We start from the raw sequence: 24458 nt of genomic DNA on the forward strand, positions 1-24458 counted from the left end.
AAACAGATTATTTGTTTTGGCAAAAAAAATAATTGCTTTGATCTGAGGCAGATATGCAATGTGGAAGATGTCAGCCTGAATGGTTTAAATTAGAAGGAATAAACAAAAGCATTTACATAGAAATGGAGGGTCAAGTTGACACCCTAATCTGTAAAGAGCAAATCATTTCTATGGAAGTGCATAATCCAGGGAGCAAGTTTAGAAGCAGGGCTCCAGATCACCCAACACTTTGCAGATGCTGAAAAAGAGCACAAGTACAGTTGCTATCTGAACCTATTTACTGTTGCATTGTGCTGCTGCAAAGAGCCTTAAAGTGTCAATTCAATGTTCTGTTATTGGCAGTGATAAAGTCATACGAGTTGTTCCTGAGAGCGAGAGGGAAACACAGATCCTGAAGGCTGCATTTAACAGGCTTAAGGTGAGTTTGATTGTTTTCATCTTCTTTTTCTGATCTTTGTTGAAGACTGTAGTGAGTTAACTGACATGCCTTTCATTTGGCACTTTACTTGAAGCTATTTTATACTCTGGAAAGCGGCCTTTGCCCATTAAATTTCTAATTTCCCAATAAAATAGTGTAGGAATTAGATTAATCATGCCTGACAATTTTAACAAGAAACACTTATTGCCTTCAAATAATATAGGTGCCACACTTGCAAATTTGCTTTTTTCACTCTTCCACTTCTTGCTAGCACACATAGTTGCATGCTTCATTATATAGCTGATGGTTTTACTTAAAACACTGAGTTAATTCAAGATGTGAACACATACAGGAATAGGAATAAGGAAGTGGCTTCAGTTTGAGAATCTCTGTAGCAGGATAATTTTCTAGAGGCAGTTGAGAGAGTGCCTATGAGATTCCCTAGCAAGCCACATGGCCTTTTCCTGAAGATATACATGAAAAGCAATGGTGCCACTGTAGCACACAGTGCTCTGCAGCATGCTGCTTTGCCAGCACAGCTAACGAAGGCACAGGCAGTCTTTCCACAGCAGTGTGGCCCATTATCTCAGAGTAGAATGGGGAGTACCCGTAAACCAGGCCTCCAGCATGGAAAGGACTGCACCACACATGCGCTGACCTCAGGCACTGGGGTAGGGACAGACCTCGTCAATAATCTCCAAAACACAGCCTAACCAAAGCAGAACCAGGAAGGTAACAACTTAATCACTATGTTGAGTTTGTTCCAGGAGTTGAACGTGAGTCCCATGCTCTGCTTCTCCACCTGTGTTAGCTCATACTCTGCTCAAGCCCAATGGGCATCGGTTGACTTCTCCCTGTACCTATGAAGGTAAAGGTGTTTGAAGGGCAGCCTTGTAGGCAGCACGGACACAAGCTAAAGTCATTTGGCACAGTGAACTCAAGCCTTTGTTCGTGTTTGGCTGAAAAGAGCTGCATGGACATACACAAAGTAACACGTTGGTAACTTTGGCAGTCCTGTGACATACGGTTTTGCATCACAGCAGAACACCAGGGGTACCAAAGCGTTGGGAGCATATGCAAAACCTCTGGGCCACTCACTGCCTTCAACGCCAACAAACTATTAGGCAGTCTGCGATGTATCTCTGTCTCCTTTGTTGAATCCTCATGTAAATCATTGTGTTCTCACTGAGGCAAAGAATGAAGGTGCATATATTTTTCTAGTCCAATAGTTAACATCTGGGATACAAGTAAATCAAATCTCAGTCCGCATACCAAATCAAAAAAATTTAAGATCTTAGAAGAGCTCTTACACCCTCCTGAAAAGCATTCTGTCTTTCAGTTATGACGAAGTTTTCTTGCTACCTTTTTTTAAGAAAGTAGACAGAGCTACCTTAGGTATCTCAGCCCAGGAGAAGGCTCACTGCTGCGAATACTCCAGTAGTGAAGACATTGATGCCTTCCTAGTTTTAAGTAGGAAGGCTGAGGCTCTCTTCATCACCTCTGCATTTCTTAATGATATGTTTAGTTGGTTCCTCACTCAAGATGCTATCTTTTGTAAATCCCATTCTCAAGACATCCAACCTGTGCACACGTTGCATGAGGAATTTCAATGTTCAACAGAGGCTGTGTCTCAGTGCTATGTATTATAGCACTTTGTACTGTAATGCCCAACTCTCCTAAAGAATATTATCTTATATTTGTTTCTGCAGTGCTTACTAAGGGCCTGACCCTCAACTGTGAATGTTACTGTAATACCCCAAAAAGGATAATTGTTTTACTCCCAATTAGGAAAAAAAAATCTAACCATAAATCCAAGAAAGACATGTGGAAGCTGGTTTTTGCATTAATTTCTTCCCCCTGGATGCTGGAACATAAAGAGGGAGCACATGTTTTTTCCCTTCTCCTCATATTGCAAACCCTGCGAAGCAAAAGGGTTACTCACCTTCCTGCAACTGTTTCTCATTACAGAGCTCCCTTAGGCTCCCAGAAAGAGATTCCTTCACCCAATTCCATCAAAGTGGGAGCAGTCGAAACTTGAATAAGTAATTGCATGCTATAACTCTGAGAGCAGGATAATAAAATTTTGGCAAACTGCATTGGAATCTGTCTAGTTAATTAGAAAGTGATTGATTCTGATGAGGCAGTAAGCTGAGGAGGCTGAAGGGAAGATTCAAAAAAGAGAGAGAGTATTGACACCCAGTTTCATGAAAACAGGCTGGGTTTGGCTGCATTTCAGATCTTAGGGCTCTTCCATCTGTAGCTGCTTCACTGCCCATCTACATGGGGTCAGACAGAAAGAGACACCTGGGGGGCTAACAAGTAACGGATATGTTTAACATTAACTAATCATTATCTTTTCCAAAAAAAAAATAATAATCTCAAGTTATTCACTCATGAAGGAGCGGATCGACGATGAGACTTCTTAGAAGTGCCAAATATTCACAATACCAGCAAAAGTCGGTAGCAGCTGTAAGTCATCAGCTCCTCTGAAGAACCATGTATTTAGAGTTGTGCAACTTTTAAGTCTCCATGTTGGTCTCCCCTGTCCTTCCCCCACCCCCAGACTTCCAGACTTGGAAACTCAACCAACAGTGGACTTACGTTCATTTTTTTAAATATGAGTCTTTAAGCACAATGCTGATAATATGCTCAGGAGAAAATAGAAGACAGTGCATCAAAAAAACACCAATAGAGCAAAAAAAAAGCTACAAAGTCCAGATATAGTCCTATTGCTGTCTTAACACAGTATGCCTGACAAACAACACAGATAAGAACAGGAGGATCAACAGAGATATACAAATTGCTATAATTACAAGTACTGCACTTTGGATTTTTATGTTTTGGAGTCAGAAAACCAGAATTGGTTTAAGACACATTTCCTTTTAATCCATTTTGGTTTCAGAAGTAAATTAATACCAACCTGTCATATTACTCACATGTTCTGTTCCTCAAGGAAAAAATAAAGCTGGAACCAGGATCTTTTCAAGACACAAAAGTTTCGTACCTAAATAACCATCAAATAGTACCAATTTCACCTTTTTTTCCAGAGAAAGTATTTTGGGATTAACTGCAAGTAGTTGGTCTATTGAAGAACGTTAATGTTTTATTTAAAGCCATTTGAAGACTTCAACCTGTGTTATGATAAGGCCTGATGGTATTCTCCACCATTGTCAGTATTAGAAGAACAAGGAAAGCCGGTGAAAATAAAAGTTACATCACTCTTTTCTCGAAGTGAGAAGGATACCCGCACTTGAGTTTAAATTCAGACATACGTTTCTCTACCCTGGCAAGTTGGTCTATTAGAGATGACATATATTTCAAAAGTACCAAATGTTACGCTCTCTAGTGATGTCAGGATTAGTCCCCATTAGTCAACCCAAAGAAACACAGAAACTGCAGTGCAAAAGTCAAGTTTGGGGAGCCCAGTTTGCCCCCAGTGTGATCCATGCACAACTTAAATCATAGAATCATAGACTCATTTAGGTTGGAAAAGACCTTTAAGATCATCGAGTCCAACCGTAAACCTAAAACATTCTGAATAAATTCCCAGGACACTGCAAACACAGACTAGATTCTGCACAAATGGATCGTATTTTCATTGAGGATTTCCTTGCATACAACAGATCATCTATGCTGGCAAGGGAAAGAGAAGACAAACCCTCCTGTCCCAGGCTCCCTCCTCACTGTGTCTGGTGGAGGGAGCTTTACTCATGGTGTTCCTTTTAATCTCAAACAGGACTGCTCTTCTACCAATACCTGAGCTGTAAGGTTAACTCATACACTTTTACAGAAGGTGTAGTCCCTTCAGACTTTTTAAACTTAGTATCTGGAGCTCCTTAGGAGCAATATTTGCCCCTTTTTTTTTTAAGAAAAACAAAGTCCATATAATGCTTAGTGTAATAAACCCCTGAAACCTGCCTGAGGTGTATACGCTCTGCTACAGTACAAATGGCATTGCCTATACTGAGTGAATAATGGATAATGAATGTTTCATTCCACACATTTAACTTTTGGTTCATGAATTGCCCAAAGGCAAATCACATTAGTCATAATCACTTGCTGAGTAATCTCCACAAATTAGTTTTGGTCTGTAGCTCCATTGCCCACAGTGCTTTGTTATTAATCATTATTATAAATTGATTCCTTCATTGGCTGGTTCTATTAACCTGTAGCTGACAAAATATCGCTTTTTCTCCCTGATAGTGTAGACCTGCACTGCCAGTAAAAATAGTCAGCACTACAGATTAAAATTTGTCTGTTGTGAGTTCTGTAAAGTTGTTTAAGCTTGCATGGATTCAACAAATAAACTCATCCACAGTAACGAAGCAAAAAAGACACCTAAACGTACTGAGTCCAATTGGTCACCATCCCAGACTGCAAAGCAGCAGGAGGTGGCTCTGGCCCTGATCACTCTTGCCCCAGCCAGGCAGAGCAGGGTCCCCCGCGCTCCCCCTGTCAGCCCCCGCCCAGGACCACAGTACCACCATCTCTCCACAGCAAGTTCTCAGAAAGCTCTTCCGCATCGTGCACTGTCATGTATGCAGCTGTTTCTTAGGGCAATACGTGTCTGAAGTCATAAGAAATGAGGCAGGTGGGGAACAGAGAGTCATGCTCTTTTTCAAGGCAGGAGATGCCAGTTTCTGGTTTTCACTAAGTGACAAAGGTAGTAGCAGCTGGGCGATGCCATCAGTATGTATACAGCAGTATGTATTTCTTGTCTCCAGCACGTTCCTACATCAAGTTTCTTTCAGTTTCTGTGGGGAAAAAACCCAAGAGCCTGGTAACTGTGCTTCCCACCAGCAGCACCGCCCCGCATCCTTGAACACCTTTTGCACTGTCCCTGTGCCAAAGACCACTGGAGCAGATATGACGGTGAGTATGACAGGGGTAAATGACGGTGGAGCTCCTCCAACTTCCATGTAAGATGACAAGTATGTTGCATAGCAGTGTTAAGGAACATTTTCATATGCTTGTGATGATAGACTAAAATGCAGCAAATTCTTCAGCAATTCAAGTACAAACTCATGGAGTTATTTATTTTTTTAGCTATAGATCACTGTCACAGTTTTTGGATTGGGTGCTGCTCTAACACAATCACAGGCACCGATCTTAAATTTTAGATGTTCTGCTGCAGTCTTTGCTCTTATAAATACTATCTCATTTCATAGATAAGGTACAAATCTTTATTCCTGACCCAGTGTTTAAGACTAGAAATACCTTTTTGCAGGTTCACTGTTTCACACTAATCATTTGCAAATTATTACAGTAATCAACAAATGAAAGAGAAATATTTAGGATGATAGTACCACAGTGACGTGAGTGTTACAGAGCTGCCCGCTCCCTGTCCCCCAGGGCTCTTCTTGTCCGTCCATTGTCCCTCTGCCTCATACACCTCTCCAATGATTGGCTATTTTCTCCTGCTTTTTCTTGTTTAGGAGACAATTTGAGGAGCCTGTTGCTGATTTACGAGCCCTTTCATGGTTTTAATTCTGTTGGACCCGACTGACAGAAACAAATGTCACGTTCCCAAGTGCTTTACAAAGAAACTGGGATTTGTTCAGGTCATCAGACCCAGCAGATTCTGTTTATCTGCTCTGGAATTTTCCTTTATAAGCGTTATTTTTGAAGCGCTACTTCGTTTGAGCCTTAACTGATAACTTCTACTCCATCAGTGGTCTACAAGCACTTTTTATCACATACGCCTGACTGGGATCGGGGCTGTTTGTATAGGTAGCAAAGAAGCTACTGCTCTGTGAACATTCCTGGCATAATAGAGTTAGACCACTCATTCTTCAGTAGCTTTTACAAAAGAAATTCCTGGGCACAGCCAGGCACTTTAACTTTGGGAGGAGCCAGCCTAGCAGGCCTTGAAGACACAACTCCATTCCCTTTTGTTTGTTTTCTAGCCCCTACAGCAGCTGCTTATCCATTGTAATCCCTGAATTGATCCTGTCATTGCAGTTCAGGGAATCAGAAAAATATCTCATAGGGGAAAAGGATCACTTAGCTATAAATCTGATAGTTTACAGCTCCATAGGCAAATGCTGAAAAAGGCTTCAGAGAACAAAAGCCCATCTAAAAATGCAGTAAGAAAGCCTGTCAGCCCGAAGGGAGCTATTCCTACTTTGCGGAAGGAAGGAATTAGCTCAATAGCCAGGGCTGTGTGCATTTTACTTTACACATACAGAAAATATATCTATATAGCCAGATGCTTTAGTCATCAGTCCAGATTTTACCCTAACTCATAGTTAGGGTTCCAGTCAGATATGCATAGAATATTTCAGATACACAGGGAACATCAGGTGACAACAGAGGTTATTCATCAATATATCAGAACACATGTGTGTAAACCACTTGCCAGACTCAGAAGGAAAATGTTTTTCCAGGAGAACTTTAGTAGGAAGATGCAAGATAGAACAGGAGAACCCAGGTAGTGAGTGTATTGTTCTCACAAGACGCAGAATGCCTGGACTTTCTGAGATGGGAAGAATCTGATTCCTCTTTTACTGGTGAGGAAGCCTGAGTCCGAGCTCAACAAAGTCATCAGCACAGCCCCAGTGGGAGCAGGATCAGACCCAGGGCTTACTATTCCATTTCTCATGCAGTGCAGCAACAACTACAAAATGAACCAAGCCGTAAATAGTTTAACAAGAAACAAAATAGGGTTTTGGTTGGGTTTTTTTAATGAGTCTGTTAAAGACTGTTTCACATCTTTAAAATATACTTAGCCCAGTGGCATCTGTACTTGTAAGAATGGATATTCAATTACTGTATAATTGTGTATGAGGTTTTCCTCAGTGACTCTCTTGAGGAATAGCCTACGAGTTCTTTTCTGCAGTGTAGAGCCCTGTGTAAAATTATACTAGTATAAGTAGAGTGGCAAGACCATTACTGTGTTATAGCTCCACAAAGATCTGCAAAACTCAAATCTTCAAGCTGTGCATTGTTCGTATTCTGTTCCTGCCAGAGTTATGGCTGCTGCAATCCTGTGAATCAATCCCGATTTATTGGCACAATTATTCTTACCAGCCTCACTGAAAAGCAAATAAATACTGAAAAGTTAGAGCCAATTAAATGTCTAGTGTGCTTAATCAGAAACTTAAATTACTTTGCACCAGCAGCTAGGACTACCTTGTATGTCCTTCTAGAAAGCACAGGGAATCCCACACTTAATTGCCACTGGACAATTTTGCTGCACATAAAGGGCAGCTGAAGGAGATCTGCAGTCAGGACTGTCAATTAAGTTCCTTAATTGGCAGGAGCAAGTGAGGATTAAATCAGTCCTGAGCCTGAAAATACTTGCAAGGGTGAAGACATTAGAGAGGAGCAGTTCTACTCTTTCCAGGTGAACTACAGCACAGTTGTAATTATCCACTAGTGTCAGAGTCAACAGGAGTCATTCTTCCTTCATTCTTTCTTTGCAAATGTACCAACAGAAGCCTAAAATTCTGTTGCACACTCCATACATTCATGCAAGGGGTGTTTGTGTACATGCATATATGCCACTATGTTTCTCGTGTGTTATGTGATGAAGCCTCCAGGAGTCAGACCTCTGACAACATCAGTGAGACTGGAGCAGTTTCTATTTCTTCTGTTCTCTACCTTCTACTATCAGATTTCTAACTGAAAACATATCTATCTAATGAGTTTCAGGATGCTGAGTGTTTATGTGTCTATACATGAGCATATGGATGTAAATGGAAAACCCATACATCCTGAGAGAGCCCACGACATGCTGATAGAGCCCGTGAGCAAAGAGCATCACTGCTTGCTTTACTGACTGCACATTCCCTTTAAGAAGAGGCTCAGAAATGCCAAGCCATTTCAACTGATGGCATCATAACAATAATTATATTCTGAACTTTACAGTTGACAACATTTCTCAAAGAAGTCTGTTCACAGTGATGTTAAGGACAAGGCCAATTTCGACACATGTATTGCTGTATACAGCTCAGTAAGTATAAAAACTGGAATTGCTAGGTAATAAAGCATAACAAAATTACTGTCTTCATGGCATATAAGATGGATAAATCATATAAACAATTTTGTCCAGATACTAAATGTAAATGATGGCAGAGTTGTTCTAGTTATTTTCTATGACAGGCATCAATCATCTCTTTTGATCCATACACGATCACAGACCTGATAAGAGTGCTAAGCATCTTCCTTTCAGGCTAAATGGAAGAAGAAATTGAACACCTGTTTATGAAAGGGTAGTGAGGAACAACTGGAGGCTACTGCCCGAGAAAATGGCTTTAATTACAAAGTGTGAGCCGGGCTAAGCCCTGTGGTCTAAAGAAGCTTTCAGTGACTTAAAGGAAAGAAAGGAGTGTGGGATTTATGCAGCTATGAGTGTATTCCTGGGGAAAAGCAAGGAGACTCCTTTCCTCTCGGGCTCCCTTCCCAAATGCGCAAAACTAGCTGGAAGAAAACCTGGAACCAGTGAAAAAAAACCCTCCCTGCTCTGGTTTCTGTCTTGGCAGGGTAACAGAGCTTTGTGTACACCATTTGTGATATGTAGGATTATACCAACAAAATGCTTGTCTTCTTGGAAAATTATTTGCATCATTTTTAATTTTGGAAGAAATTCTGAATTCTCTTAGCTCAGCACCCAAATCTTTTTAAAATATTTGTCCCTTTGCCTTGTACTGACTTTTCTTCACCATACTGACTAAAAGCTAGAGACATGGCTAATGAGCTCAGGGTTACTGTAGCTTGGAAGGTGTCCAGGTAAGAGCTGATACATTTATACTCTTGAGCTGTCTTTAACAGCTCGGTTTAAAGAGAAACTGCCTCCAAGGAAACCCAAAGCGTGTTGGCTTTCCTAAGCCCTAGTTGAATCCCAGGGACTTTCATGGGACAAGTGAGGTTGAAAAAAGAATGTGCAGTTAAAAAAGAATACTTACTATGTAGTCACGACTAATAATCTCTTATACCTTCTTTCTTAAATAAAGCAATAATGTGTTTAAATCCTCTGGAAAAAGGGAGCTGTCTGTATGCTTTTACATACTATTTCTTCTCATAGAAAGCAAGTCAGGATGCTCATGCCTCCAGTGAGATTCTGGGAAAGAGCATTTGCTGGGCATCTGCAGAGCCACCTCCGTCCTCAAGAACAGGTACCCGGAGTCACACCTGAGTGCAGCAGTAGGTGCTGAGTAAGTCTCCAGGTCCCAAATCTGAGCCTGCTGAAAAATCCTGCCTGGGGTCTGCTTATTGTCCAGAGGCTTAAAACATCCCAAGACCCTCTAAAGGCAACCTGCTGCCTGACAGATAGGGAAAGATATGCAAAGGAGACAGTTCTGCAAAGGACATGAGAATATTTAGGTTTGCAGACATACTCTAAAGCATATCTCTTTTCCTCTAGCCTCAAGATACCAGGTGAATTTTGAGGTTCAAATATTTGACTCTGTGTTCAGGGGGTTCTGTAGGATTTCTGCATCTGTTCATTTTGGTAGCTGGAGAATCTTCCCCCCACCTAGCAAATCCCACCACTCACACAGCAAATAAATGTCTTGTGGCACTGACTGGTACACCATCCATAATGCTATATAATAGCTGAAGTGTAATATGTGTGGGCATAACAACACCCCATCGCAGATAGTAAGGAAGATAAGAGAACAATTAGTATCACTACCACTCGCTAGCCAGCGGAGCCCAGCATGGAAATCCAAGGCATGCTTGCCAAAGGAATGATGCTGAAAGAGTCACAGTGCCGATGGAGCCCTCAGTATCTATGGGAGATGCAATGATGAAGTCTCCTAAAATTTACAGCAAGTAAAGGATAGCTGGACTTGCCCAGTCCAAACATGCCTGCTCTGAAATCCATCTTCCGTTTGTCAGTTTTCATGTGCTGTCTCTACGTCACACCAAGGACAAGCTGAAAGCTACAATATAAATAAGATGTCTGTTGGAGAAATGTGTTTCTTGTTACATGCTTTATAAAGCAAAATCAAGTCAGCAATTGAAGTGGTGCTCTGGACAACACAGGTAACATCTGCCAGATGAGCACTGAATGCTTCGTTTACATTGCAAAGGATGAGAAGTGGGAGTTGAATCAAACCAAACTACCCAAATAGGGAACTGAGATGAAGAGGAGTGATTTGCATTCTAAAAATGGGATTTTTTTGACTCACTTCCAGGACAATGGCAGGAGTGAAGTACTGCATTTTTGCCAAAAGAGGATAGCGGTGTGCGATATACCGCTGATTTCATTAGTTAAAGTAAGATCGCTTCTGCTTTTGAGATTCCCTTGCAGCCAGTAATGTGAGGGACAATTAGAATACCTCAGAAATTAAAAAACTGGGTGATGTTGTAACTAATATTGTGAATATCTGCTGGTTTATCCCCTCCACGATGATGGAGAAATTTGGCAAAATTAATCCTGTGTAACTATCAAGAACAAGGGCAAGTTTCAGGTGTATCTCAATTGTGATTTTTTTTTTTTTCATTTCTGTAACTTCTATTTCCAGTTTTGTGTGCTTAGATATTGCAGTTGGCCAGGAGACACTTCATTTCAATTGCTCTTAGCTTGTGTATAACAATTTGTTGTTATTTTTATAAAAATGACTCAAGCTGAGCTGATTGATATGCTTTTACTCCAAGAGCAACAAATTTACCCTCTGTGATGTGTATTTTTAGGGATAAATCTTAAAAGTCAAATACACATTTCTAATTAACCATGTGTGAAATCAACCATGTTGAATTAGGGGGGAATTTCACTGCATGCCTATAATTAATCAAAATATGAAAGACAGATAAACTAACAAACATAAGGTGTTAGCACAGTGAGACGATCTTTATTTATAAGCAGCATTTAGCACCATTTAATTCATGAGTTTGGTTTCTACTGACCATCTGTCATAGCTGCTGTCAGCTTCACAAGCCTCCTGAACTTTGCCAGTCCTGGTGTTAGACTTCAAAAGATGCTGTGCCTACCCACCACTATCACATGGATCCATAGACCATATTGTGGCAACATGAAACAAAGAGTGGGTTTTGGCAGGAATAGAAGAGGCTGCCCCTGTGTTTCAGTTTTTCTTCTTCCAAAGTAGCAGGCATTTAATTGGATTAACTGGACTAAAGTGACTACTGCTTGAAGAGGTAGCATCAGGTTCAGCATCAGATGCCTTCTTGGTAATCAGCATGTTCTTACTCAGGGCCATTTGAGACATGGTGGGAACTGAACCCTGTGAAATGCGTTAGATATATTTATAAAATAGCTTGTATGGCATAGAAGAAGTCAGGAGCTTTTAAAATCTAGATTATAAAAACCTTCTTAGAAACCTGGAAAGCAAGGAAGGCAAGGGACACTCATGAGCTGTATCCATGACTTTCATCGATGCAGCCTAGCACAGCTGACTGCAATAAACTTCAAAATACATTTATCAAGTATTCATTCCTTTGAAATTCTCTTTAAGAAATGTAGTGGCATGATAGTCCCTATCAATTTCCCTCTTTGTATTCAGCTCACAAACTTACATATTTTTAAGGCTTGTGGATCTTGACATGCATGTTTGTCACATTGACACAGAGGTTGTTGCTGACGCTCTTTTCTGTAATGTCCTGTGACTACCCAGAAGCTCTGGGGAGAGGTTTGTTAACTTGTGTTCTGGCCACTAGCCCCACGCTGGATGAAGAGGAGCTGTTCTCACCTCTGTTTAGGAGTCTGTACATCTGGCATTGGTTCTGCTGAGCAATACAAGACCATTTTCCTACAGGGTGCAGAACACTGAGTTTCAAATCCCTGTTTGCAAACTTTCTTGCTTTCTTAAAAATTCATTTCCAAGTGTATTTCAGATTTGGCAACCAAAGAAAGTAAAAATGGACAAGAAGCATCCCTTAGGTATGATCATGTGTAGGTAGCACATTAATAATTGTGGTATCATTTAGTAGCAATCATTTTTTACATTTTTTTACATTTTTACAAGATTGTAATAATTCAGTTATCTTATTCCTATTATTTTGTCATTTCATATAAAATCATTGTTTAGATCACAGCTTCCTTCATAGTATTGGTGACCTTCTGTTACTGACCTCTGATCTGCTTATTATCAAGAAAAATACTTGGGTATATTTTGCAAACAACACTGGTATATGCTACACTTTCTACCTCTCTTTAGCGTTCTTTTCTTTTACTGCCCTAGTGAGCACAGAAAATACCTTGTGAAAAAAAAAAGACTCCTGGACTCCATAGGAGCTAATACATAGGCAATGTGTAGGAGTCTGAGAAGGCACATGAAGTTGAAGGTAGCTCTTGTTTCAAGCTGTTTGAGGAGGCACGTTCCTGAGACCGTTCTCTCTTGCCATTGGCAAATCTCCCACAAGAGTTGTGGTAAGCTGGACACAATCATTCCGCGAAATCTGCTCCATTAGCATAGATGTCAAGCTGGACCAGCCAATACAGTTTTATTGTCTCTACCATGACTAGAGTGTTTGCCTACAGACCTTCAAGTGTGCCATCTCTTGGATTTCCCCACCTACACTGAATGCATATGAATTACAGGTTGGTTCCTGCACTACAGGTGGACCTGTGGCAGCCCAGCAGCCCCTTCCACATCGTCGAAGGCATGGTCACCGACGTGCGAGTACCACAGAACACATCCCGAAGTCTGCTGCCCTATCTCCAGCAAGCAAACATCCAGTACACGTAAGCCTGTGTTTTGCTTTCTGTGCCTCGCTCCAGAGATCTGGCCTCCAAGGCAGGTCTGAATCGACCACGCCAAGTGCGCTTGAAAATACATTCCACATCATAGCAATTAGACTGGCAGACAGCTAGACATTGCCAAGAAAACAACCATTTTAATGGGAGAACAGAAAATCTCCCACAGGCAGGCAGTTTTAATTAAATGTCCTCCTTTGGAGTCAAGCTGAAGTGTTTTCAATGTATATGATATCACATCTGTTAAGAGAGGGATGGTAATTACTAATTCTACAGCTTGCTTTGCCTCTCCCTGTATTTAACAGGAGCAAGGTTTGTTTACAACTGTGCTGCAAACACAGAGGCAAGCCTTCTTCATGAATTATAAAGGACTGTATTAGTTCTGTTTTATAACTCTCCATTCCTCTTGACCCAACACAAGTCTTACAGAACAAATACATGCTAAGGCTCACACATCATTTACAGTGTTTCTTAAAAGCATTCAAGACAGTTTGGGAGTATACTTATAATTTCATTTTTATCAATATGATATCCTAGACAAGAGTAATGACCTTGTCATTAAAGCCTTTTCAGTGAGATGCTGATGCTGAAGCATTTGAATAACCAACTGATGAGTTATTTGAATTCTTAAACATTTGCTGAATAAAGCCCTATGTGAGGCTATTTATACTTATTTCTCAGTGAGAAAAGGATGGCACAAATCATATTGTATATTAAATGTACCTTTATCAGAATTCCTTTTTTATTATAACAATGGTCTCTTATTAATTTTTCATTCTAAAAATACAAAAACAAACATAAAGAAATTAATTATGCAGTGTCGGTAGCTGAAGTTCAGAGTGGGTTCAACTTCATGTGGGTTCAACACTGCTTCAGTTTTGTTTGTGTTTCAAAATGAAATGGGGATTTCTGTAATCGTTTTCCTGTGCTTATACAAAAAATGTCCCCTAATTACTGTGCCCCAGCAATTGTATTCACGTCTGCTGCTGTTCCTGCTCACAGTAATCACCTTTAATGAAATGACAGAAGGCCATTTTATATGTGTTATAAACACTCCCTGTACTTGAAGACCTTTCCTTAGGTTGCAGAGCAGAGTGTGCAAGAGCAAGAACTGTAAGGGCAAAGGATTTCTGCAGTTTACCCGAAACAACTAGGACAACATTACGTTAATTTTCCACAGGGAAAATTTCCTCTCTGACATTTGGCACACAAGTTGTGTGCATTTAGAAGGAAGCTGGGCAGCATTTTGTCAGCTCCAGACTGTTTCTTTGCTCTCCTCTTCATCTCCCCACTGCCCGTTTCAGACTCCTTGTCCACTGGGTCCCAGCCATTAGAAGCAAAACCCTGCAAAGCATCGGACGAGCATGTGCTTCTCCTGACAAGCCTCCCAAGATCTGTAACTCCGCAACACCCGGGAGGATTCGCCATGAGAACAGCAACAGCTATAGCCAGGGAGTGGCAGGAGTGGGGCTGCCAGGGTGGCCGGACACAGCCGTGCCTGTAATGCAGCTGGGGTGGGGACCAACGCCCTGAGCTGAAGAGCAGCTCCACAGCCAAGGGGCTGAAGCGCGGGGCAAGGTTTGATACAGCTCCTTTTCTCATGGCTGTTTTTCACAATTTTTTTTTAAATTTTATTTTGGCACACTATTTGCAAAGGAGTTAAATTGCTACATCCCTTTTGGAACTGGAAAATCTGAGGCAAACACCATGTAAAACTTCAGCTTGACAGAATGACGCTTGCTTGCATTATGACAAATTTCTGAAGACTGGAAGCATTAAGCAGCCCTGATAATGAACAAGGTCACCAGCCCTTGCCTGTAAGACAGGCTTATCTGTCCCAGTGTTTGACTTTATAACAATAAGACGGTCATGAAAACAAGCCAGGCATCAGATGAACATTTACTGCACGAAGTTGCCTGGATTGTTAAGTTCTCTGGCAACGAAGCCACTTAGCTTGTATTCAAACCTGAGGGACTTAAGAGCCCTTGGATGTTATAAGCACGTGCAGTACACAGTCATTTAAAAGTAAATAAAGACTATCAAATCTCATTTGGACTACAGACACATAAACAATCAGGAGTTGTGAAATTACATCTATTATTGTAAAAGTGAACAAACAGCTTGATTCTGGTAGGTACTTACACTAATCAGAATTCAGCAAAGCAGGCAAGTATTTTTTTAACATATTAGATGTCCTAATGACTTGAATAAAACCACTGCTTTAATCTAACTGCAGGCTTAAATACTTTACAGTACTGGTCTTAGAGTGTATAGCACTTTGCAAGTCAAGATTATAAGCCCTTAGTTTGCTTAATGAAAGTTGCTGATGTAGAACAATGTAATTCCTAATTATACAATTACTTCACTAATACATTTGAAGATGGGGATAACCTTTACTTTGATGTTGTATGGAGATAGACCTATTATCTTTGAGGTATATGCTGCACAGTTGAGTTAGGATCAGAGTGAATGCAGTTTCCATCTTTTTCCAATCTTTGCAGCTAATGCCTATGAGAATTTAAAAGGCTGAACGTGACCATGGTTTTACAGGAATGACGAATTAGTGGTATGGTGATTACACATTGCCATGCTTTAGGAGAAGGTGGTACACAAGGATAGCCCTCAGTTTTATAGTGATGTTGTTACTGATGTCAGTGACAGTATTCCTAGCGCCTGCCACTGTGAGATGGAAGGGATAGACGCTCCAACCTCTGCAATATAATTCTTTTCAGATGTTTTCCATATTATCTTTTTCTATTTCCATCATTATTTGGTTTTGCCATAAAATAAAAAAGTTTTCAGCTTGAACTACTTACTATTCCTGCATTTTGCTCTTAATGCAAAAAACCTCTCACTTTTTATGCAAGCATATTTAAATTACACTTAGTGTTGCTTCATGTTTTGCCTGAGTTATTTTAAAATAACTGGCAACCAACTATTGCAGAGTAGATAACTGTAAACAACAAACCACACTTAAGGTTTTTTGTTGTTTGCTGTGTTTCAGACAAAATGAGAATGACACCAAGTTCTCCATTTTTTTATTTTGCCTGTACAAATTGTAGGTGTATGTAATGTTCCATGCCAGTACAATACCCGAGAGAAAGTACGTGCGTGTTCTTCTAAGCCTAAAAAGATTTTTTTAAATGGTTTTGAAATCAATTTTGAAGATCCATCATTATGTAGTATAACTGGATTATAAAAGAAGACAACAAACGCTGTTCCGTAAACAAATGAAGGTGGCTTCTTCTTCACATTATTTACATCTAATGTGGCTACATTATTTACATCATTCTGTTTTATTCACTTAACAAGCTTATTGTGGTTTTTGAAGGCACTGTTACATTTCAAAGCAGCTGGAGTATTTATTTGGCAACATACATCCAAATAAGCCTGAAGCACTCTATTGTCAAAATACAACAGATGAAGTAACATCAGGATGGTTTAACTCCTGCTATATTTCTTCTAAATGTGATTGTTGTTCTGCTTTAGTCTGTGTGTTCTACTAGTTTTTCAGTCATACCGCTATCTTTTTTTACCTAGGATTCTCATATCAGACCTACAGAAAGCAATAGAAAACCAAACTGGATTGAGGTCACATAGGAATCGAAGGTCCATTTCTGAGTATAATTATGAAGTGTATCACTCTCTGGAAGAAGTACGTGGAAATTCATATTGTTCCTCTTATCCTCTACACTGTTGTCTTTAATAAGGCTTAGATTTCACTCTGTCTATAAGTTATGGTTGCCTGTTCATCTTCAGAAGTATTCTAAATGTTTCTTCCTCAAAAATGGGCACCTTCTTAAAAATACATATTTTTTAATACTTGTATTCAAGGCTTATCTTTATATGTAACTATCTTTGACAGCTTCTGAGTTCTGTTTTAAAAATAGGTCTTTTACTGTGATGGAGTAAGAGAGTTCAGTGATTAGTCTCACTGATTCATTTACGTAAGCAATATGAGCAAATGTTTAAGTATTTGCACAAGAGGCCCAAAGACTTAAAAACACTCACAGATTCATGTATAAGGTATACTATTGTGGAAGATAGCTGGGTAAATGATTTCTGTTCATTTCAGTGTACAGTTTCAGGCTGCACCAAAACAAAGTCACTAGCCAGAGTGTGGAGGGTGCTGCACCCCGTGAAACAAATATTGCAAGCAGCATTGAATCCTGCAGGTCAATCTGTTTGCCATTCTGTGTCCTGGCAGGCAGACTCAGGGACCTTCTTTCTTCATTCCATTAATATTTAGTGGGAATGGCAGATTAGCCCCATACCCAGATTTTCGGTGGACAGCTAATGCATTCCAGTAATATCTGACAATAAAATAGAAAAAAAATCCTGTGTGACTGAAGGCTGCATCCAGGCTCTGGCAATAGAGCTATGAGAGCCCAATGATAGTTCAAGTATGAAAACAAAACCAAAACAACAAAAAAAAGACAAAAAGAAAAAACTACAGGAAAATCCAAGAACATACAGAGGACTGAGAGCTGAGGTTACGACATGTGTTACAGTTGCTTCCTTTGAAGTGCAAAGACTGAAGCAACAATTTTATTTCTGTATTTGCAGATCCAGAGTTGGATGCATCATCTGAATAAAACTCATTCAGATCTTGTTCACATGTTCTCTGTTGGGAAATCCTATGAAGGGAGACCACTCTTTGTACTCAAGGTAGATCAAATAGTCATTAATCAGACTAAAGTCTGGAATAAGTGACAGACACTTTATTACTTATGTTATAGCATGTACACTGGAGACATAGGTTATCAGTGTTTCCTAAGGATGAGTTGCCAAGACCTAAGTATCTCTCTGAATGTCATCTTTAATGAACAAAAAAATAAAAGCTGGAAAACTAAACACCAAACCCTGTTTACTTGGATTGGATGTGGATGTAGATAGATTACAGGCCAAGTTCAATTAGCAGGATTTAAAGGAATTGGAAAGTTTTGTGTTTATAGACAACTTGGAAAGCAGTCATGCTGGAGAGGGACCCGAGGACTCTGGAGCCCTTCTCAGCATGCGCCACATGCGCTTCCTCTTTAGCTACTGACAAAACTCCAGGGCTCTGCGGTCTCAATTCACATTATTAGGACCACAAATTAGAGGGTGTCAGCAAGACGCAAAACCAATTCTACTTTCAATGTACTTTCTTTTCATCTGCTGTTGCAGAAGTCTGAAAATTGGATTCTGTATCAGGCTATTCCTGTAGTGTCATTTTTCCTCACCCTGCTTCACATGATATTTAAGAATTTCATTCCGCATAAAAGAGGAATTGACAGATCTCACTTTTCCTGTATTTTTTTTTCCATAGATCAGCTTCATTATCTTGGCATACTTGCATATCATTATCTTGGCCATACCTTTGAAAACAATACATTTGTGTTCCTTTATATGAGGAAATTCAAAATGGTTTAGTGTTTCTAATATTCTATTATTTTCTCATTATTGTGTCCCACTAATGTCATGAGACCTATTGATATTTCTATGAATATTCACACTTCAAGTTAGGTAAAAGATCACGGCCCTACAAGAAAGCTGTCTGGATAGACTGTGGGATTCATGCAAGAGAGTGGATTGGCCCTGCCTTTTGCCAGTGGTTCGTGAAAGAAGTAAGTGTTTAATGATTTACAGTCATGCAGCTCCTTCAGTTCAACAAACATTGTATATTTTCTATAACAAATCTAACATATTATTAATAAGAACAATAACTAGCTATTATTATGGATTTTATTTATTTATTTGTAGAACACTTAAGTGCTTGATAAACGAAGCTGATAGTGACAGCCAGACACAGTGAGGCACAGGTCAGAAATGTGCCAGAGACATATTGGCAGTGATATGAAGTAGAAATTTATTCCAAGACCTAAAAATGTGGAGAGTGTAATTCTGGTAATGGTCCAAGTAAATCAGTGCCAGTGTGTACTGCTTCAGATCAGTTCTGCAATATCTTTGCTTTAAGGATTAAGAAAGACATTTCTCTTGTGTGTAATTCCATAGGAATAGGAAACTAAAATCATAGACAGATTCTACCCAAAATTATGGATTTCATATTCTCTGAATATCAGGTAGTTCCTCCAATGTTTCTTTGATCCTATCTTGTTGGATTTATGCTCCCTTTATCTTTGATATCTGGCGTCTAGCCTTCATATCCATCCCTTGGCCATTTTTCAAATAATCAGTGAAATAAAATGGAATTGGAATTTTGCTTTCCACTTGTCCAGTACATCTTTTTTTTTTTTTTTAATATCAGCACTTAATTTCTTCTAATTTGGAATTCATTTCATATGCACAATATGTTTGCAGGATTTTGACATTTCCCCTTAACCAACAAACTTTTGTTCAAAACAGGATATTAGCTGCACAGTGGAGACTGTTTTTCAAGGCAATTTACAGAAGTCAAAGAAGGCTTCAACAAAAACCAAGAGATGTGCTTTGAGTATTTTGCATACCATTTTTTTTCTCAAAATAATTGATACAAAATCTTTGTTTGCAAGGTTCTTCCTACAAGCACACAATTTTCTCACTTCTCTCCTACCCCACGACTGTGGAATTCTACAATGTATTAATACCTCTTCTGATTTAAAGGACCTGCCTTTGATTTTCTGGGATCTCTCCACTCAGCAGAAAGATCCTGTCCAGTAAGTCATTTCATGAGAGTAAACTTCTACATCATCAACATCCTAAGCGTTACCTGAGAGGATCATATAACCATGTGTGGACTTCCCTCAGAAGTCACAGCAGCGTATAGGGCAAAGGCAGAAATAATGAGGCCACTACAATTTGGGTGAGCCTGCCAGCATGACTGCTGATGCATGGATAGGCTAAACCAGATCCAGGTGCTGATCTCCAAAGCTCACTGTGCAATGATGATGTGTCATCTGATTAGGACTTCTGTTAGTGTAAAGATGAACAAACTTGCAGCTATTTCTGAGCAGCTTTCCTACCTAGGAGAACAGGAGGGGAGAGGTTTGGGACAGACAGGCACTGGTGGGAAAGCTTATTGCTCAAGTGCATCTTCCTTACTAAGGTTTTCCCATAAAGCACTACAATGTGGCAGCAAGGTAAAAATCACAAGGTTTCTCTGTAGAGCTTATGGAAGAATATAGGTTGTGTATGTGTATATAAAAACCTTCTGGTTGTTATTTGAGATCCTCGGAGAGTAGCTTACTAGGAAGACTGTTTCGCTAACTATGTAAAAGTATTTTCCTGGATTAAGGAAAGATTCTGCAGAGTTCCTTGAGACTGTACCACCTTTGTCTGCCCATCTTGGTCGGGCATTACCTTTGTTCACAAATGACATATATTTTCTTCTTCCCTTAGAGAAATATTTCAATCCAGCATAAAAGCAAAAAGCATCAGGATAAGGATATATTATGCTCACAGTCTCCATCATTATGTTAAAAATTACTGGGAGAGGAAGAGAGGCAAGATGATTAGATTGTTTGGTTTAGGACATTGCTTTTCCCATTAAATGAATTAGACATTTTAGTAAGAACTCTGGGAAAACTGAAGGTCTGTCCGTGCTTCAAACTCTGCAATTCTCTTTTGCTGGCAAATTCCTCCCTTAAGCATCTCTGCAGCCCGGCAGCCCACTTTCCATCCTCCCTGGCGCTTACGGGTAGTTCTGAGAAAGGGCAGTCAGCTTGGAAACAGATTTTTCCTGGCATGGTCGTTGACTCTAAGGAATAGCACCACAAGCCCACTGATTTAAGGCAAGCAAAAGGAAATGTTGGATTTAGGTGATGTTCGCTTCTTTTCTAGCAAGAACAGCATACTCGCATCCCTTTACTGTGCAGGCAGCCTGAGATACTTTGTCGAGTTTTCACTTCACCCTGTGATCTCTGTCACTTGTTTTTATTGAAGTATCCATATTCCTGTGTACAACTAGGCTTTTCAAGAGATTTAGCTTAGAAAACAACCTCTATGTATGAACATCACTTAACATTCAAGCTCAAGACTCGGTGCTGCAAACTTGACCAGATATTCCCATCCAGCTTGGGAACCCTTGGTATCTTGCTTGCATCACTGGAAGCGGCAGCTTCTGAGTGCCAGTGAATTTGCTGCAAGCAATGGGAGACACCACCTCCCATAGGGTGGAAGTGCCACTGAGCAGCTGGCTGCTAGTGTGGCTTGACAGGGTATGGGCAGTGGCTCCCCGCTTTCTCCAAAGCATCTGGAGTTGTTCAGCTGAGCAAGACCCAGCTCCCATCTATCTAGAAATGCAAAGCAGACTAAGGGGGATCAGACTTGGGAAGTGAGGATGTGAGGCTAGAGCGTGGGAAGGCAAGAGGCTGCCTGCTATGCAGGCTTGTTCTGTACTCGGGCAAATACAATAGTACGAGAAAAAGAATAGATGAACTAGAGAAAAAGGGAGAAAGGTATAGAAGTAGAAGTTAAAGATTAAAAAGAGAAAGAGAATGCACAGGAAAGAGTTTTGCATTATCTAATAATATAATTGAAAATACAAAGCCAGCCTACTCACATTTTGAAACAAATAAGAGGAGAGCAAAGACTATTGTTTGGTTTGGGGGGTTGGTTTTTTTGTTAGGTTTTTTGTGTGTTTTTTTATTATAATCTATTCCAGCATGAGCTCTAGCCTTGGCTCTGTATTCCGTAGGTCTGGTGTTAATAACAATGTCACTGTTTGTTTCTGTAGAAGGCGCCCCTGAATGCCTGTAGTCTCTCAGCTAAAGATAATCAGATGTTCTACCAGGCTTAGCAATACTGGTGGCCTCTGACAAACCCTACCTCATGGTCATTGAATTTCAAGTCAAGAAAGGGGACGTTCTGCGCACACAGGATCAGAGCTTTAGGTACCAACTAGTGAGCCCCAGAGAAGTGTCTGCACCCGTATTGTAGTACAATACCAGTTAGGTTACATTTGAGTCCCACCCAACTTCAAGCCTTACTCATCTGAAAAGTGGTGCAAAAAGGCCCTGACAGTGGAAATATTAAGAGATCTATGATGGAGTAGGGAAGCAAGAGGAACTGTAAAAGGAAACGGAACTGATTATGTGTGGACTACTTTGAAGGCAACCTGCAAAGATAAATGAATCTAATGTAACCCAGAATTTATGTCCACAGCAAAAGATTTAGGGAAAAAAAAAGAAAAAAGGTTTGTTAGCCTAGATTTTTAAAAAGACTGCACGGGATCTAATCATACATTAAAATGTGTTAGTAAATATTACAAATTGGAAAGAAAGGGACTCTATTATGTATTGTTACTTTGTAGAAAGCAGTATACTTTAGAAACAATTTTTTTTTATCAGACATAACATGTATTTATCCAAAAATAAATAGCCCTCATAGAAACAAAGAAGCAAAACCTATAGACTTTTTGCAAAAGTACGATTACATATGTATATGTGTTCAATATGAAAATTTAACTCCTCTTCATTGAGTATGCAATTGTGAGAGGAGAAGCAGAATTCAGATATCAAATTATCCAGACCTCGAATTTAGGATTTTTACCATTGTTTTAAAAATTTGAAATATACTTCACAGGCTGCTATTCAAATTAACATCGAAACTAGATTCTGTTTCAGTTTTAGTGGAAGCAGATGAGGATTCCCATTACATCTGGTTTGACTTTCTTCCCTCTAATAAATGCTGCCATTTGATCCATGTCAATGATGTATAACCTTGAAATGTCATTCATACAACATTTTCAGAAAACAACATACAAGAGATGTGACTTTAAGATGCACTATTCTTTGTTTCTGATGCAGGAATTTGTATTTCAAGATGAGAAAATTCAAGAAGTGTAATTAAAAACCTTCAAGAAGCAAGCACTGATTGTACTTCTTGAGAAAATGTTCTAAGAATCCAATGGCAACTGTAAGGGAAACATCCATTAAGATCAAGTGAATCCCCCTAAGGGAGTGGCCTCATTGGGGCCTCAAATAAAGGTGCAAATAGCCTCGCACTTTGGAAATGCAGTAGCCTCCACCATCACCTTCTTCTCCCATCCTCAAAAGTGGGCCTTTTTGGGAAAAAAGGAAAACTAATATATGTTGACCGGATTCAGTATATCTGCATCTCAAATGTGAACTGTGTCATGCTCTTCCATAGACTCCCTAGGCTCTTATATTTTTCAAATGTTTAAATCTTGAGGACATTCCTCAAAATAATATTGTTATTCTTTGAATGTGGGTCAGATTACATTGCATTGCACATAGCCACTTTAATGTGAGACTGTTGTGGGTTTTTTTCCTGGATGAGCAGTGCTACTGTCTGCTGCTTCTGGGACAGAATCTAGCCAATATCTAAGGTCTTTGCTGAAAAAATGTTCCAAACTACTTCTGAGCTTTCTGGATTTGATCAAGGTGGCTTTCTGGATTTGATCAAGTTTGCTTCAGGCATTGACCTTGCTAGACTGCCCAGGAATGTTCCCTCACCCCTATCCACAGGCTCACAAGAAAGCAGCTGTATAGTAGAGGAATCCAAATCTGCACCTCTGGAGCCCTGCTCATCCTGCAGCACTGCATCTTCCCTTAAAGATGGGCCATAATAGCTGTCTCATCTCAGAAGAATCACAAATCTGAAAAGAATATCAGTATGCTCTCTATACTTCAATTTGTGAGATGCGTGGCCAAAAGTCCAAATTCTGAAATGTGGGTGTTCTATGAACCCAATTATGTGAGTTCCCAAATTATTCAAGATTATGTGTTTGTGCTTCATTGTGCGCCCCGGGAGCAGAGAGGTAACCTCAGACAAAGAAGTTAAAGGCTGGGGGCAGATTTTTTTAATTTTTTTTTTTTTTTAAATGCTGACATTGATATTAATTGCTGCCAAAACCAGGCCTGAATCCCATCTTTTCACTCCATAATAATGAGCTAAGAGAGACACACAGACTGTCCAAGATGCAAAATGGCAACACCTGCCCCCACTATTCTAAGCTTGAGACTGATTTATGAGTCATCTTGTGGGATGTGTATGGGATGTATACTGCCAATTAGCCAGCCATTAGGCTTGTGGACCAGACCCCAGAGACCAGTCTTTACCAGGAATTTTGCAGGGTTCAAGACCTCAGATTCTTCCTCAGGAATGTTTATGAAGTGCTTGACTCTAAAGACAGGATACCTAAAATAACAGCACATACACATATACAGAACTGAATAAGGACAACAGTGCGATCAGACGCACATCCCAGCAGGAGACCCAGACAGTGTCAGTGTGAAAGAGTTGGCTCTTCTTCTGCACCGTGCAGGCCATGTGGTCAGAAGGCCATAAACCTATAAGTATTCCTACTTTAAGGTCTGCTGGAAGGCAGTGTAGCACTTACACTTACAGTGTAGCACTTCTGCAAAATTCCATAGTCCATGTCCTGATGGACAAAACATCTGCAATACGCTGCATCAGCAGTCAGAGCAGCACTCAGTCATT

The 24458-nt window shown here is 40.0% G+C and overlaps 1 protein-coding gene across 1 annotated transcript in view; it reads left to right on the forward strand.

Moving 5' to 3' along the window:
• The first annotated feature begins 349 nt into the window (after positions 1–349).
• The window catches only part of CPA6 (carboxypeptidase A6), a 44006-nt gene continuing 19897 nt past the window's right edge, over positions 350–24458 (forward strand). Inside the window, exons 1-5 of the mRNA XM_009814550.2 lie at positions 350–418; positions 12940–13064; positions 16617–16731; positions 17643–17744; positions 18578–18682. Coding sequence (XP_009812852.1) covers positions 12985–13064; positions 16617–16731; positions 17643–17744; positions 18578–18682 — 402 coding nt within the window. The 5' untranslated portion in view covers positions 350–418; positions 12940–12984. The remainder of the gene's footprint in view (positions 419–12939; positions 13065–16616; positions 16732–17642; positions 17745–18577; positions 18683–24458) is intronic.

This window comes from Gavia stellata, chromosome 3 (genome assembly GCF_030936135.1).
Source record: "Gavia stellata isolate bGavSte3 chromosome 3, bGavSte3.hap2, whole genome shotgun sequence".
In the NCBI taxonomy this organism is placed as follows: domain Eukaryota; kingdom Metazoa; phylum Chordata; class Aves; order Gaviiformes; family Gaviidae; genus Gavia; species Gavia stellata.